Genomic DNA, 17,772 nt, shown 5'->3' with positions numbered 1-17,772 from the left:
TGTATGGCACTGATACTCCGCCAGGAGCAGCATTCTGATGGTGTTGGAGAGAAAACAGCACAATCCTTCTGGTGGGAGACCATTTCAGTTAGCACGTGCTCAGCACTGCCCAAAACAGAGACTGAATCATAGCATGCTATGCTCTATAGCCTAGTATGAAAAATACTGTGGGAGCAGCACTAGAAAGGCACTGTTCTACTTCTTAAGTAAATTATGTGAACATGGTGATGTGCTCAGCCTTTCTATAAATGTGTATGTTCACTGTTTTTTTGTCAGCATTTTGTGATGTATTTACCATGAATAAAAATGTTCCACCGAAGCAGAAAATGAAAAACTGGTATGTTTTGCTCAAACACAAACTAAGTGTAACCTACTTTCACCAAAGAGTGTTTTTTCCTATGTGTGATATAATTATTACATGTGAGCAAACTCAGCATTGTTTAGTAGGAAAATGCTACTCTTCTAGTAGATTAATGCATTTTATTGAAGAAAACAGCAGTGTAAAAAGACTTCATTTCTCTGTAAATTTTAATAGTTACTAAAACAAGGACTCTGGCCCATTAAGTTACAGCCTGCCAAGTCACAGTGCTGAATCACTTAATTTCTCTAAGTAACTATCCTATTCCAGCTTCTTAAAGGCAGCTGTTAGGAGAGCACTGGTGTTTTAATCATTGAACAGGGCAGAATATATCAGCTGAGCAGTGTGTTTTGATGGGGTTTTCTTTCACCATCTGCAGATATAAGGACCTCCTATGGAGTTTGTGGGCTGGCACACTCAGGAGCCAAGGTGTGGGTGGGTACAGGATTATTTGCAGGAATCTGATGTCAGTGGAAACCATGAGGACATTGTTACATCCCAGTATTTCTCAATGAAGGTAGGTCCTTGTCAGTGCTTACAGACTGAAAAGCTGTTACAAACAATAGAGGGAACTCAGTATGAGTAATACTGTTGTCTCTCACAGAGTGAACATAGTAGGCATTAGGTCCATAGGAAGATCTAGACCATAGCTCATTGTCTGTGTATGTGACATATCTTTATTACTTAGCATAAGAGATAAATTTAGATCTATCAGCAAAAGTATCAGAGATCCATCCCATGAAGTTGCTGATCTTAATGTGGCAAGTGCATTTCATGTTGAAGGGAAAAGAAGGCAGTTCTGCAGGGGTATTGGTGCAAGGAAAGGGGTGTGACAGTTAAAAGTGGGAGTGTTTAGATTTGGTTTGTAGTAATTGACTCGTGAGGCAAAATAATGTCAGTCCTAGTACACTAGCCTAATTTCAGATTGGTGAAGGAGGTTCTGCCTGCTGTCTCAGTTTTTTCTGCTAATGTCAGGTAAGAATACTGCAGGAGGATCCTTTCATATTGGTATAAGGTCAGATCCATCAAGGAGTAAAACCATTAAGCGCTGTGTATTGCCCCAGTGCCCAATGTGGTTCTCATCCTTTAATGTGCTAGTGATAATTAGCTGCTTCATCTTTCTAGTAGGGACCTTCAATTTATTACTTTATTAAGTAGTGAAATCAAAGATTAAAATGGTATCTATAGCACATAGCTAACCAGATTGTGAAAAATGGAACTGTATGGCTTCAGATTTATGAAAATAAATATTTTTATTCAAATAAGTGCAGTAGTTTAATTCTTTAGACACCACTTTAATTTGTAGTTTATTGGTGATTATTTTCCTTCGTTTTAAAGCAAATTGCTTTCTGTAGGGTAAAGTTGAGAAATAATGAATTGAATTCACATTACAAGCTACTGCCTTCCAAATTCTAAATAAATATAAATGTAATAGGAGCTTAGTATAAAAATCTTTTGCAAAAGGCTATGCTATATCATTGCAGGAACAAATACATTTTTCAAGTCATCAGTTCATTTAATGTTGTGTTTCTACTTGGCCTTTATTATAAGGGCTTCTGTACCCTGGCACTGCTGTCTCCAAATGTCTTAACATGTGTTGTCACTTCAGAGCAAAAAATAACTTTGTTAGTTTGTGTTATTTGCTATAATCGTTGATTAATGATCTGCTTTAAAACTAAATTAGGATTTTAAGATGTATTTGCACAGTATAGGAAAGGCACAGGCTGTGCCTTCAACACTAGCTTTGTTCTAAAATTTTTATTTCCTCTCAATGTTCTTAGAGGGTAATTTACAATTACCAGTCAAAAATATGGAAGATTTTTGCAAATTCTACCACTCATTAACCTAAGCTGCTGTTCTCAAGAGCTGGAAATTTCAGCTGTATCGCAGTAGGTAGTAACATTCTCTTGTGTGACTTGGGCAATGACCACAGCTTAATTTCTGTGGTTAAGTTTTTGTAATCCTTACCAGAAGCTTGTGATATAATAAGAAAAAGAAGAAATTTTGTAATAGTGATGGAACAGAAGTTACTCAGTGTAAATGTTAATTTCTTGGTTTGTATTTGTGTAAATAGCTGTACTAAAAACCCCAAAACCAAATTGCTATATAGTACAGTTTTATGTGGAAAAACAGCTGTCCATGCATGGAGAGAAAAAAAAAACAAGTGTTTCTGGATGAATGGGAGGATCTAAAATCCATCAGTCAGGACTTCTTTGGTTGTTCCTCACCACCCCAGTAAAAATGAAGGACAGAGATGGAAACAGTCAGCAGGATTTCAACTGGCAATTATTTTCATCTCCATTGCTGTCATTTCCCATTCTGCAAAAAGCCTGAACACATCCTTGCTTATGTGCGTTCAACCACTGACTTCAGAGTGAGATAAAGTTTAGTGCATGCTTAAATGCTTTCTTGAATTAGGGCCAAAACTGCTGCTGCTACTAAAATCAGTCCCAGAGGGAATGTTGCATCTTTCATTGTTTCCTTTTTTGTATATGAAGATACAGGCTCCACAAAGCCTTGGAAATATTGCAGAATTTGATAAATGTTGCCTTCCTTGTTTAACGGAATAGAGTGGAGTTGTTGGATGATAGTGCATAAAGTACACATTATCTTCCTTTCTCTCCTGTTCATATGTGTGCTCTTTAGCAATCATTACTAGGTGAACACTGTAGAATAGCAAGAGAATCACTGAGCTAGTCTGTGTTTTGTTTCTGTCTGCTGCAGGCATAGCCTGTAGTTGTAAAAGGCAGCAAAATAAAATTAGTTAAGGTGTTTTCTCCTGTTCTTGCCTGCTCCAAAACTGTTCAAAAGCTTGCTTCTTTCTTCGGTAGAAATCTTCATTCAAATGTTTGCTGAAGTGTGACTTGCCTTGAGCCTCTTTGTTCTTTTTGATTTATACAGGCAAACACACACACATGTGCAAACACACACCCCTCTTCTGGGACTATTGACTTAACCCTGCGTATTTGTAGAGGAAACAAACCAAAACAAGACCCAGTGCACAGTATTCATAAAATTCATCCCACTGGCAGTGCAGATAGCCACTATGATTTGTCAGTTGATCACCAATACATAGTGCAGTTTTTAGTATAAGACACTTGCTGGGTAGCTGTCACTGGTTAAAACCCAATGTACTGTCTGTGAGAACAGCTTCCGATCATACTATCAGCGTAAGATGTATTGAGGGGTGGTGACAAATGAACCACTGTTGTGAATAGTCAGGGCCTGATTATGCTTTCTTCTCTTTTTGGACTACAGAGCTCTTCTGTATCTCCCTCAGCCAGTTTCAGAACAGCAGAAAAGCACAGAAATTCAACAGATTATTCTTCAGATAGTAAAAAACAGAAAACAGAAGAGAAGGAAATAGCAGCTCGTTATGTGAGTAGATTGTCTACGTTGTGCAGTGTTGAACTTCAGTGTTCCTCTATAATTTCACCTGATTTCTGCTGCATAACTAATTTTAAAATGAGGGTCAGATTTTAACTGGTTTTTGCTGCCTACCTCTAGTGTCTCTGCTGGATTAAATGTTTTGGTGCATATGATTGATACTGTTTTTAACAATATAAATGCAAAGCACCTGGAAGTTGTGTGACAGTAGTGCTGAGCTTTACTTAGGCCGGGACTTGTTAATGAAGTCTATCTTGACTCAGCTGTATAGTGCAATGCCACCTGGGATGAAGATTTTCATCCCATGTCCTTCTCCACCATTGTGAAAACTGGCAAAACTGCTGTAGTTGTGGCAGCCTGCTAAGCAGAAGCCCTGTAGATGACCGAAAGACTTGAATTGTATTACCACATAAAGTTTGGTAAAAGTGAATGGTACACTGCAGATTTGTGAGCAGCCTTCCTATGTTTTCATAGTTATTAAAAGACATTGCATATGAAATAAATTTTGTTTAACACATTGTGATTTGTCATTGCAGGACAGCGATGGTGAAAAGAGTGATGACAACTTGGTAGTTGATGTTTCCAATGAGGTATACACAATGATGTTTTTTTCAACCTTACAGAAATGGTGGTGAGGGTATCTTCAGTGGTTTCTGTGCATATTGGTTTTATGAATAGGATTATGGCATTTGAACTAGAAATGCCTGACAGAATCCACTCATATCCTCTTTAGAATACAAATCAGAACTGAAGTTATTTACTTCCACAAAGTTGTAAGGACTTCTGCAAAGCTTGTAAGAGTGTCTGTCTTTTCTTTCACTTTGGCCATCACTTCATGTGTGAACCTTATCAGGTCTGCCAAATACATCAATTCTTTTTAATCTATCACTTGAAAAAATAGATTTACTTGCCTATTTCAGTACCCATAGATTTTTGGCATTATCTTTAGTGGTTTAATGGCATCAAATTTTAAGAATTTTTTTTTAAAAAACAAATTTTCCTTCATTATCCCTCTCAATTTTACAATCATATCAGCTAAATCAATTAAGAATGGAAGGAATATGTCACTTCTAGGACAGATCTTCATTCCAAATTGAGGTGATGCCTTGGGAGGCTACAGAGGCTAGACAGAGTTAAAGGAATAAAGTAGGTATTTATTTAAAAGCCTTTAAAGAATACATCTTGGGCAGTACAAGAGCCCAGCCATGGCTCCACCCAAGATGGACTCCTGGGCATGAGTTTTCACACTTTTGTAAGTTTTGGTCCATTTACATAATAGGGTTAATTGTCCAATTACAGCTTCAGGTTATGAAGTCACATCCTCCCAGACTGCTGTCCTCAACTTCGCTGTTGTTTATACACTCTGGACCTGAGGCTGTAACAGTGTCCTTGGTTCTCAGGCTGGAAAAGGATTGTTTTGCCTAAACTGTGAGGAGAACTTGCTAACACTTCATATGAAGTTCAGAGCTATATACTAATGCAGTACAGAATCTGGAAAATATGAAAGCTAAAACTTAAGGCATCAGAGGGCTGCTCAAGACAAGAACTAGTGGCTAGTATGAAGTTTTTATGCTAACCTATATTCCTGATATTTAGGATCCTTCTTCTCCCCGTGGAAGCCCAGCACACTCTCCACGGGAAAATGGCTTGGACAAGACTCGACTGCTGAAAAAAGATGCACCAATTAGTCCGGCATCTATTGCATCCTCTAGCAGTACTCCTTCCTCCAAATCCAAAGAACTTAGCCTTGTAAGTGCTACAAAATGCTTCTGACCCCTAATCATAGGCTGAAATACATGCTTACCAGATTACTGTCTGGACACAATTTGTATTTCCACAGCTGTCAATAAAGCACTTTGAAACTTCAATTTAGTATTAGTTTAATTTATCTTTTCAAGGGAGTCTAATAGAAAGTCCACAGTCTTTTGGGATAGGAAGAGGTTATTTTCACTGGTGGTCTGAGTAGATGGTGTTCTGAGAGATATTTTTCTCCACCCCCATATGAAGAACTGTTATTCTGAGAATAAATAAAAGTACACAGGGGTTTCTTGAGCTGTTTTCCTGTGCTGTGGTTTATAGCAAATTCAGTTCCCTGCTTGGATGTGATTTGGTTGTTAGCTTTGTTTGAATTACCAGGCTATATACAACAACAATAATTTTTATTTTCTATCTAAAAAGTAATCTGTTATTTACAAGAGCCTTCCTTGACTTGCATCGCAAATCAAAATGCAAAAGAAAAGAGCTGCCTGCAAGGGGTGTTCTTTCCTTTCCTGTTTGTGGCCACAGTTAATCACCTACCTGAGCTGCACAGTAATTCCCTTCTTGGTTCTTCACAGGGCAGGATATGCAATTACTTAAAGAAATAAAATAAATAAAAAGAAAGCTTAAACTGAATATAGTGTTCATGAAGGGTGATGGAATGACAGGTTCAGGCCTGGGAATCAGTGGTGTGTCTGATGAACGAGCCTGTCACAAGAGCAGTACTGCACAGTTCCTGACTTTATACCCGTCACTGTCTTCATCCTGTGTTTCGCACCACACTTGGGTATGAGTAGTCGGTCAGTTTGGGGATTTTTTTCCTACTCTTCTTGTCCATTCCTAACAGAAAATTATAATGGGAGCAGGTCCATGAGCATAGTGAGACCACTGACTGATTTCACATATGCTGCCAATTGTCAGAGGGAAATGATTTTCAGTCATTTTCCTCATTCTGAATCATACAGATTCTCCTGATGAGAAAAGCAGTGAAGGCTGTAGTTAATTTCCAAAGCCATTCTGTCTTTTTCAGTGTCTTTGCATCTTCTCTTCATTGCCAGGGACTGTTGAAACCCAAACCCAAATGCTAAATACCACTAATATCATTAATCACTATCTATAAAGATAAAATACTTTACAAACTCTCTTCCTTTTTGCTTCTTGGTGATTAGAATGAGAAATCTACCACTCCTGTGTCTAAATCAAATACCCCTACTCCACGGACTGATGCCCCAACTCCAGGCAGCAACTCCACTCCCGGACTGAGGCCAGTGCCCGGCAAACCTCCAGGTGTGGACCCGATAGGTTAGTGTCTGTATATTTCGGTGGTGACCATTTGTCCCTTGTCAGACTCCCTTTAAATCTCTAATGACAAGAATGCCTCTGTGACTTCTCACTTCCTCCCCTCTTCTTATAGCTTCAGGTTTAAGGACACCTATGGCAGTACCGTGTCCTTATCCTACTCCATTTGGTATCGTGCCACACGCTGGTATGAACGGGGAGCTGACCAGCCCTGGAGCTGCCTATGCTGGTCTACACAATATTTCCCCTCAAATGAGTGCAGCAGCTGCAGCAGCAGCAGCAGCAGCAGCTTACGGGCGATCTCCAGTGGTAAGTGTTTGCCGTTAGTGCATTTAGTTCTGAGAGCTGTTTATATGAAATAAAAGACCTGTGGGGTTAACTCTAGTTCGTTCATTTTGTGGTTTGGGGAGTATGCTATGGCTAACATGAATTAAATAGTCTTCCTTTGCCTAACTCTTACTTTAATACACCTTTTTGTTTTGCCTGGGGAAAACTACAGGTTGGTTTTGATCCGCATCATCATATGCGAGTCCCAGGCATCCCTCCTAATCTCACAGGCATCCCAGGAGGAAAACCGTGAGTATCAAACATTCAGCTTTAAAAGTCAATCATCTCTTGGAAGTCATGTTCCCTTGCTGGTTGGAATTCCCCTTAGCTACTGAAAACTATTGTGTGAATAGAAATAAGTATAGCTATTCAGCAAGAGCAGGAGAGTCACTGTGTAATCTTAAAAGTTGCATCTGTGAATTTGTTTTGAAGACTAATAGCAGTTGACATGGACTGAGTGATACAAAGTAAAGGAGACAGAAATAAATGGAAAAAGGAGATGAACTTCAAATCTGACTGGTTGGTTGTTTATGGAAATGGAAGCTGGAATGGGATCTCAGCTTTCCATCTCTACTGTACTCTGCTTCTCATTAAAAAAAAATCATTTCTTTGTTCACAAAAGCCTTGCAATTACTTGCAAGCTTAGCAGCTGTGTGCAGAAAAAAGGAATACTGGAATGTTTTGTTTGATTGAAAATACTGGAAAGAATTATTTTATGATAATATTCAGATTCATCCTTGATGGAACTGACCTGTATAGTGTGACCTGATTTACCAGTCTTTTCATGTTGTGAGCCTTGGAAGAAAAATTACAGAGAGAAAGAACTCTCTGCTCACATTCCTCTTGAGGTAGAGAGGAGAAGGACTAAAGCAGCTATACAAACTGGCTATAAACAAACAAGCTATAAATATATATTGATCCAGATATTCTTTAAGGTTCATTCAGTTCCCCTTCCTTGTCACACTTCTGGGAGACAGTGACCAGTTCATATTGGAAAGTTTGATGGTCAAGGGCTTTTGGTACCAGTCCTTCTCAAGCTCTTTTATGTGTGAATGCTTTTGTGTAGGAGTGGTTGGGTTAGTCATACCCCTGGATTTGTATGAGTAAATGCATACGCTTACCTGCCAGTGAGCTTGCAGATGCACAGGATTAACAACATACAGTGACAAGTAATCCGGCCTAGTGCCTGTAACTCCTTGTGTACACACGTCCCACAAATCATGAGCCAGGTCCAGATCTCTCAGGCATCTCACACTGGCAACCTTCATGTATTTTTCTGCTACTTGAGCTACTCTGTTAGGTGATTGCATAAGGCAGGTATGGAAATTGATGTACAGCAGCTTACAGACCAGCTGCTTGCAGTAAAAATTCTGTGGGGCACAGATCTTAATCCATTATATACAGTGGGCTCTAAGAAATGTATTGATGTAATGTTCAAATGCTTGCTGAATTTAAGTTCATCCCTGATGGAGTCAGTCACCTGGAAAGAAGTGTCTCTGGATCTACTAGACTTTGCTTGCTGTGTTGAGAGAAATGGCAATTGCAGGGTTTTAGAGATATCCCTGCTCACATCTTTCTTTTGTTAAAACTGAGAGGAATAAAACATGGGGCAAACTGAAATCAAAAAACTTCAATTCTGGTTTATCTCCAAGATTTTTGAATGTTGTTGCTCTGTTGATGTCTATTCTAAACATTTAAATATAACTGTCATTTGTCTACCAGAGGGCTTGAAACTTTTAAATTCTGTGGTTCTTTCAGCATGATTGTATTGACTTTTCTCTGTCTTGAGCATGATAGCTGTCACATCTTCCAGGATTATTATTTTCTCATCTACTCCATTTTTACCTTAGGGGGAAATCTATGTAAGTTCTCTGCACTGTTGAGTGTCCTGAAATGAAGTGGGCAGCATATGGTACATTTGGGATCTGGCCCCTAATAACTCTCTTTTCACTTCAGTATTGTATCAACTCCTGAGTATTGTACAGTATATAAATACTGACAGATAGTATATAAATAAGAAAGATAGCTAATGCATTTTGTCCCACTGAAAATTATTGATCTAGTGCATTATGAATCTTAAATGACAAATTCAGTAGTTTTAATTGTGAATACTGCCTTCTTTAGTCGCTTTGAAGTATCCATTAAGGAAGTGAACTTACAAAGGATTCTCATAAAACAATTTCTCTGTGAGATCTTCTCATCCCATTGTTGTGACAATGGATTTTTCATGAGCATTATGATGATGTTTTAGGTCTAAGAAAATTAAAGCCTTCCAGTAAGCATACCTTGATATGTATAGGTAAACCCTCTTAAAAATGTTGTGCTCTTGTAATAGATGCGATGTATCAAGTAGCATCTCAGAACAAGGCAATATCACAACTTAACTGTTCTCCCTGGAAAATACTTTGAGATACAGCTGTTGATAGGTTATTCACTAGTGGCATAAGTGGCAATCACAGAACAGATTCTTTCTCAGTGAGAGGCCTGATTTTGGCAAGAGAAATTGGGAGCTGTAGCAGTTGTGTTGAGTCCACACAAAAAAAAACCAAAACAAAAACAAAACAAAAAAAAAAAAAGCAAAACAAACAAAAAAAAAAAGCCCAAACCCAAAACAACTCACAAAGCAAAAAATTCCATTGCAGTGCATTTTAGCTGGTCTGTCATGTCAGCTGTCAGCAACCATACCTTGAGGACTTAACTCCTCAGTGTTGGTGGAAGTTTCACTACACCCTTAGGTACAGTGCTGAGCAGTTTTGCTCAAGGGGCCCGGGGCCCATGGTACATTCAGGACAGATTGGCAGCAGTCCATCTGAAGCTGCCACATAAGAGTCAGTAAAGTGAGCAGCCAAATGTCCCCTGGCAGGCAGGTACCCACCATGCTCTGGCAGCAACCAGCCAACTATTTCTGTCTTCCAGAGGGCCCTGACCTAACCTTCCTTCCCGTCTTTGCATGCTGTGATATCCCCATCCAAAGTTAAGAGTGGTGTCATATAGCCTCACTCATGCCAGAAATCATCATAATGTGAGTTGTAAAAGTTCATTTGATTGGTGCTTGACTTTCCACATTAAAAGCTGACCTCCTGTGTTTGTGCTTGGAGGGCCATGCTACAGATAAATAAATGTTTTTTTCTTATGTGATTAAAATACATGATATTAGCCCAGTTGAGTAAAGCATGGTGCTAATAACACTAAGGTCATGTGTTCAGTCCCCATACCACAATTCACTTTTGATGATCCTTGAGGGTCCCTTCCAGCTCAGAATATTCTGTGAAATATCTGTGAAAAAATTGAGCTGAGGGCACAACCTGAATGCCTGCAGGGGAAGCACATATTTGATTCTGTTTTCCTAAACAGTCTTGAAGTAAAACTCCTTAAATCATCCCCTTATTTTTTTTCCCCTCAGAGCATACTCATTTCATGTAAGTGCAGATGGTCAGATGCAGCCAGTTCCTTTCCCTCCTGATGCCCTCATCGGTCCAGGAATCCCTCGCCATGCCCGTCAGATCAACACCCTGAACCACGGGGAAGTTGTGTGTGCAGTTACCATCAGCAACCCCACGAGACATGTGTACACGGGTGGGAAGGGGTGTGTCAAGGTTTGGGACATCAGCCACCCTGGCAACAAGAGCCCTGTCTCTCAGCTGGACTGCCTGGTAGGTGAATAGCAGCATACAACACTGAAAGAAGATAGGATGTTGTGTTAAGATTACAGTGATACCACTAAGGTGTAAAGGGCAAGTGGGTATTTGATTGCTGTCATGGTATCACAGGTTGGTATTGCATTTGTAATTTTGTTGTTTCTGTTAGAACTGAGGATGAAGTATGTTCCTCACCATACTTTTGGGTTTTTTCCCCCACAAAGAATCAAAACATTTTTAATATTCTAAAATTGTGGTAGGAGGAAAGATCAAAGACAGCACAACAAATATTGCTTATAAACTTTGGCATTTGCTGGCAGTCTTACAGCTTGTTGATACCCAATCATGCTAAAAATTGCTGTCTTGCAGCTGTATTTTCTGAGACTATTTGGGGATTGTGTCGCATATTTTGTATCTGTATATGTGTACAAATGCATTGATCTGTCTTAATGTGGCAATTGAAAATATCCCTGAATGCTATTTACAAATTACTTGAATGTGCTAACAAGATGAACTATTGTTAGCAGTTTTTCTCTTGTCGTTTACCAGTTCTTGCTAAGATGTTGCTGTTTGTTACAGAGGCAGTAAAATGAAAACTGTGCAGTACATGTAGGCTTACAATGAATTGCTACACAAGTGAATAAAATTGCCCAAATATTTTCCTCTGACATCTCCTAGATGGTGGCAGCAAGTCTCATTGGAATGGGAAGGGGGAAAGTCTGCAGGGAATTTGGTACTCCCCCATGCTGAGAGGTTAATGTGCTGAAATAAACAGAGTATGAAAATGCAACTTTCTACACCAGCTGTCAAATTCAGCTATCCTGAATTGTTTTGGGCTGGGTTCAGGTCTTTGCATTTTGATGCTAATTAAGATTAAATATCTCTCACTACTGAATTTTGTAGATCAAGTTGAAGTACTTCCCTAATGTCATGTAATTTTCTGGCATTAATACACTTTATCATTGTCATAAGTATAAATGGCTCATTAAAACCAGGAGGGAATACAATACTTTTATGGATTTCTGCTCTCATGTTAATGCTGTTTTCTTTCCTCATGAGTAATCTCTTGATGGCTTCTGTCTCCACAGAACAGAGACAACTACATCCGTTCCTGCAGATTGCTCCCTGACGGCCGCACCCTGATTGTTGGTGGGGAAGCCAGCACGTTATCCATTTGGGACTTGGCAGCTCCAACTCCTCGCATCAAAGCAGAGCTGACATCTTCTGCTCCAGCTTGCTATGCCCTAGCTATCAGCCCTGATTCCAAGGTCTGTTTCTCTTGCTGTAGCGATGGCAACATTGCAGTGTGGGATCTGCATAACCAGACTTTAGTAAGGTAGGTCGACCAAACTGGATCATCAAGTTGGGGAGAACTGTTTGGCACAGCCGTAAATGTGCTTTTACATATGTATTCTCTTTTCTGCATGCAAAGATGCTTCCAATATTTTGTTGTTCAGCACAGCCATGGTAATACCTTGACAAAAGTCTATGTGATTATGTGTAGGTTTTGAGAGTTCCATAGTTCCAAGCTTTTGATCAGCCCATAACTATAATTCCCTAAATATCAGCTGATCTCAGTACTGCTGTAGATTCCTTGAACAGATTGTTGTTTCTGTTTCCATGCAATACACTGCTCTCTCTCTAATTCCTTTAATTTGAGATCCAGTGAATATGTCTTGCATAAAGATATGTGTAAATTACTGCATTGCAGACTTAGCCCTTTGGGACTAAGGATTGATGCTCAACACTGATAGACAATATGCTAAGAGCTGGGCACACAGAGCTTCTCTGTGCACTGCACTGTGTATATGTTGTTACATACAATATCAGCGTTGCATGTAAGTCAAGCTTTTATTAACTGATGTTACCATGTAGACTGCTCTTTTTTTTTTTTTAACTGCAGTGACCTGCACATTTTTTCTTAAACTAAAGTAATTTCGCTGATCATGCTAAGGGGAACTACTATTTTAAGTTGAGTAGTGGGTATCACACAGCCAGCACTAGAGATTTCCAGAGTACCTGACTCTTAAAGTGTTCTTTTTGAAATCACATTAGCTGTCTGGCCTGATTGCATCATCAATTCATCACAAAACTCACATGATTGTCCCAGAGTTTGTATTCATCTGGGATTGCTACTGGAATTTAAGTTAGAACTCAGGGACTGAAAGAAGGTATTTGTATTTTTGCTCAGAATGTGCTGATCTTCTTTTAATATTTTCAGGCAATTTCAGGGCCACACAGATGGAGCAAGCTGTATTGACATTTCTAATGATGGTACCAAATTGTGGACAGGAGGTCTGGACAATACAGTGAGATCCTGGGATCTCAGAGAAGGGAGACAGCTACAGCAACATGACTTCACATCACAGGTTCAGTCTCAGAACCTTTGGCATGTTAACAAGATTTCTCATGGTTTTTTAAAACAAGCAAGCACTTTTAAATTTTTCCCTTCTTTATAAGCAAAATAAGCAGTCTTAAAGAGAATTCCAAAGAATTTTTCAGTTAGTCTCATATTCCATACTCTCGTTTTTGGTTTTTTGTTTTTTTTTTCTTGTGGCAGCTAAATGTCTTTCTGGATTATGAGTGTTTGACAGATTAGTACCTCTCCCATGGGAGTAACAGAGACTCAATTTTCTAAAACAAGTGCCAGATTAAAATGTTCCTCTCTGCAATCTTCCATTTCTGTAGATTCAAGTTCAAAAATGTATATATGAAAATATTTTTAAATGCTGTCAGATAAGCTTGGACATTAACTTTTATAGTTTGATTCAGTACTTCACTATTGCAGTTTTAATAACATTTAATAGCATAGTTTTGCAGCTGTGTTTGCATGAACTAATTTATCTTGATTACTGCAGTCATTGGATTATCATGTTTTTAAAACTGCAGTAGACCAAAAATGTGACTTTGCATAGTGCTAGCACTGTAGCAAGGGTCAGTTTTGAATATCTCAAGCTCATTCCTTTACTGATTGAAGCATATGCTGTGCTAATTACAGATCTTCTCACTGGGCTATTGTCCAACTGGTGAGTGGTTGGCAGTAGGAATGGAGAACAGCAATGTTGAGGTGCTGCATGTTACTAAGCCGGACAAGTATCAGCTGCATCTTCATGAGAGCTGTGTGTTGTCACTCAAGTTTGCTCACTGTGGTAAGCAAATGGTTCAAAAATCAGTGTTTTCCTTCACGAAAAATTAATTCAAGGTTACCTTTAAATGAAAGTGCAATATAGTTATTAAATTAGGGAGTATAGTTTAAAATTAGGTATTAAATTTAAGTATTAAGTTTATTCTAAAAACTCTTATCTGATTACTTTTTTCTATGTACTGCTTATTTAGTGATGGAACATCGTAGTGCAGATGAAAATGTTACTGTTCTTTGGATATGTGTGAAGGCTTTGTTATAATCATCTGTTTCTGGAGGTGTATTCCTTAAAATGCAGCAATAACATTTAAACAATCTATTGCAGGCAAATGGTTTGTAAGCACTGGAAAAGATAATCTTCTTAATGCTTGGAGAACACCTTATGGAGCCAGTATATTCCAGGTAATAATCTCCTAGAAGCTATTTTCCACAGACATTACAGTGCAGTAGAGCTGCGCATGGTAGGGTGTGTCAGTAGCCTGAGTTGTTTTCAGGTGGAAATGCAGATAATTACTGTAGTCCTTAAAGAGTTTGTCTGTTATTAGGGAAAGAAATGCTTTTGTCTTTTCTACTATTTCATTAATTCAGGTCTTACAGTAAAGTAGCCCTTTAATCTAAAATTTTTCTTATACCCTTCTTTCTCACCTTCTTCTGCATATTGGTGGAATACAATACCCAAGTCATGTCATTAGGTGAACAGGCACTGAAGGTCCAAAATGCAGCTAAACCAGTGGAAGTCATATTCAACATGTATATTTTTCTTGGATGAGATGTGTTGATGGATTGGACCAGCAGACTCCTGAGCTGAAAACTGAAGCAATACAGGGGGGCCCATTGAAGTGTAACTGGAAGCTGTAGCCTCTCCATAGTCCCTCTGTGGCCAGTTTTAATGGCATTCCTGTGCCACTATAGAAAAGTGGGATTTTTGGTGTGTCTTTCCATTCTCTTACCTGCAGGCATGTCTAGGTTGGGAATATTTTTATTAAATTTAACTGCTAACTGGCTCTAGTTTAAATGACCACTCTCATGTGTACCGATGGCTGCCATGTCTCCACTTTTGGAGACAGTGCAATTTACCTTGACATGAGAAAGGTAGGATCTATAGTAGAGGCTATCCATTTCTAGAATCAATCCCCACAGACAGCCCAAATCATCCTAACAAGAGCACATCCCCCTTAAAAGTGATTAGCTCTTGTGGTAACAGGCAGAAAATGGTGTGGACATATATTATGGAAAGAAAACACGCACTGAAACAGCAAGGTGAATGTGGCAATGCATACACTTCATCTTAGAACAGACAGCAAAGCCAGAAGAGACAGAGCTAGTGCAACCTGCTGTATCCTGTTTGCCATCCACTTGTTGTGTATCTGTTCCACCACAGTGTCTTCTCCTACTTGTGTCCTCTGTGATAATTAAATTTCTTTGTGCAAAGCTTTTGTCTTCTTGTGTTGGAGAAGCAGTGAGAGGAGATACAGTTATTTCTGTGGTGTCTCTTTGTTTCACACCTGTGGGTAGCGAGGGCTTTGAAGTGTTTCTCTGTATGAATTTCTTGTTTACAACAGAAGAAATGGGGAGAAGATGGATTTTCATTCATTAATTTTTATGCAAATAGAATGCATAAAATATTAATAAATGCTCATTCCATGTAAAGTTTATAGAAAGGACTAGTTCTGTTTGATTGATTGATAGATTACCTGTAGGTCCATAATATTCACATCCCTTTCTACCACTGCTTTACTTTAAAATAGATATTTCTGTGGAGCAAAAGTTTTTAAAAAAATTTTGCCACTATGGTACTGATATTTTTATGACCTTTTCATGTATTCCCTATGTGTAAATTCTTCCAATTAATCTTCAAACTCTTCAGGATTGAAGAACTGGAAAGATATAAGTTTCTTTTTCCTTTTCTTTTTTCTTGTAGTCCAAAGAATCCTCATCTGTGCTTAGCTGTGATATCTCTGTGGATGACAAATACATTGTCACTGGCTCTGGGGACAAGAAAGCTACAGTCTATGAAGTTATTTATTAGAGGCAAATCTGAATGCAGACAGAACTCCTTCTCCTAGCACTTTGCTGTATATTCTTTTTTTTTTTTTCCTTTCTAAACTGAAAATTTAAATGCTCATCACAGTTGTAGAATTTATTTTTACCTTCTTAACTTGATATTGATTTATGAATGTTCATTAAGAACTTGTGACACTAAATTGTCAGTTATCTACTTGGAAGAAGATGGAATAAGCATACATAACGGTGACCATGACTTTTTAATTATGTATTATAGCTTTAATGTATTAATTTTGTTTAAAGAAGGCTTTCTAACAATGAACTGACTAAATAAAGCTGTCTGGCCCGGCTTTAGTTTGAAAGATGCATCATATACTTGTGTTTTTGCAGGTGAATAAATTGGGGATCTTGGAGAAGGATGTTCAGGAGATAGTTAAAATTACACTAAATAGACTTGTAGTTTCTATTTAAAAAAATAAACTTTGTTATATTTTTTAGTCCTGTTCTTGGATGAAACCTCTAAGTGTTATTGCAGTATAATTATTTGGTGGGAAGATGCTGTATCTTAACTATTTTAGACAGTCTTGGAAACTTAGGAAACTGCAAACTGTAGCCAGTGATCTACATGCCTGTGATGAATGGCAAATTCAGTTCACATCTAAATTAAATTCCTTTTAAGTAAGAATGTGCTAATTTATATATTTGCAATGTTAATATAGCATCTTGTGTACAGATTTGTTCTCAATGCTCTTCTGTTGATAAACATAAAGCATTTTGGTGTCAAGCTAGGTTTTTTAATATAAACACCTCTCTTTGTTATATTGTAGAGAGTACAATAAGTTGCCTCAAAGAATCACCTTTGTTACTTCTGGAAACTTTTGCAATGTTTCCTTGAAAATGGGGATATGTGTCTTTGGGCAATTTTTCAATTACAAGAGATTATGAAAAATATTTGATATGTTCTTTGGAAACTGCACTGAAATAAGAATGGATGCCTACCAATATACAAACTACAAAAGCAATGACCTCTGAGGTAGGATTTACAAGAATACTCATTCCAATGTACTAAAAAGGAATGGATTCTCATTGGGATAAGGACTTGCTTTGTTCGCCAGCAGTTCAATCCAAGTCTTGATTGGATGTCCCTAAGACGGACGCAGACTGAGCCATTGTGCCAGAGACAACATGTTATCTTTTTATGTTGTTGTTGTTGCTGTTAAACTATGATCTGTGACTTCCTTTTTTTTTTTTTTTTTTTTTTTTGAATGCTTTAAAAAAAAAATCTTTAAGTCTGTGGATCTGCTGATGTACAGTGCCTTTGCTGCTATGGATCAAAATCAAGAGACCCGTGTAGATAAATCTTATTGTATAAGTAGAAAATTACTTAATTTCATACTAGAAATGGATTGATGCTGCAAGTTAAAATGGACTGTTTATTGAAGTTCCAAATGTGGTAGCAAAAAATGGTGTCTTAAGTGCTTAGTGTTTGATGTCATTAACAGTTTCGTAATACTCTACATTGTAGAAAGATTTTGATACTAAACTGTGTCATTGTACATAGTTCTAATGCATTGTATTGACCACCAGTACTTCTATAATGGTAGATTATTGTTTGTGCATTCAGACTTTTAAGCATTAAACATAAGTAACTTCTAAGATGCATTTTTCTTTTATTTTTCTCCTCCCTCATTGTCATGCTTGTGATAATCTCAGTCACACGTGCAGCCATTCAGTCACGGAACATACCACTACAGATACTTGTGGTTTTGCCACTGAAACACAGTGTAGAGTTTCAACTGAGATAGTGAAACCTATGAATTTACAGTTTCTCACGTTACCTGACTGCACTGACTCTGAAC

The 17,772-nt window shown here is 38.2% G+C and overlaps 1 protein-coding gene across 3 annotated transcripts in view; it reads left to right on the top strand.

The window, feature by feature from the left end:
* Positions 1-17,569, top strand: part of LOC128822023 (transducin-like enhancer protein 4) — a 96,941-nt gene extending 79,372 nt beyond the window's left edge. For 2 of the 3 annotated variants that reach the window (XM_054003503.1, XM_054003502.1), the window contains exons 9-20: positions 3,617-3,736; positions 4,282-4,335; positions 5,342-5,494; positions 6,673-6,805; positions 6,918-7,111; positions 7,302-7,378; positions 10,533-10,782; positions 11,856-12,103; positions 12,989-13,136; positions 13,766-13,916; positions 14,235-14,311; positions 15,831-17,569. In XM_054003503.1, coding sequence (XP_053859478.1) covers positions 3,617-3,736; positions 4,282-4,335; positions 5,342-5,494; positions 6,673-6,805; positions 6,918-7,111; positions 7,302-7,378; positions 10,533-10,782; positions 11,856-12,103; positions 12,989-13,136; positions 13,766-13,916; positions 14,235-14,311; positions 15,831-15,938 — 1,713 coding nt within the window. In that variant the 3' untranslated portion in view covers positions 15,939-17,569. The remainder of the gene's footprint in view (positions 1-3,616; positions 3,737-4,281; positions 4,336-5,341; positions 5,495-6,672; positions 6,806-6,917; positions 7,112-7,301; positions 7,379-10,532; positions 10,783-11,855; positions 12,104-12,988; positions 13,137-13,765; positions 13,917-14,234; positions 14,312-15,830) is intronic. The other variant, XM_054003504.1, reaches the window with a different exon arrangement.
* The last annotated feature ends 203 nt before the right edge of the window (positions 17,570-17,772 follow it).

This window comes from Vidua macroura, chromosome Z (genome assembly GCF_024509145.1).
Source record: "Vidua macroura isolate BioBank_ID:100142 chromosome Z, ASM2450914v1, whole genome shotgun sequence".
Taxonomy (NCBI): Eukaryota; Metazoa; Chordata; class Aves; order Passeriformes; family Viduidae; genus Vidua; species Vidua macroura.
Note: the sequence above shows the minus strand (reverse complement) of the source record. Positions and strands in the feature narration are given on the sequence as shown.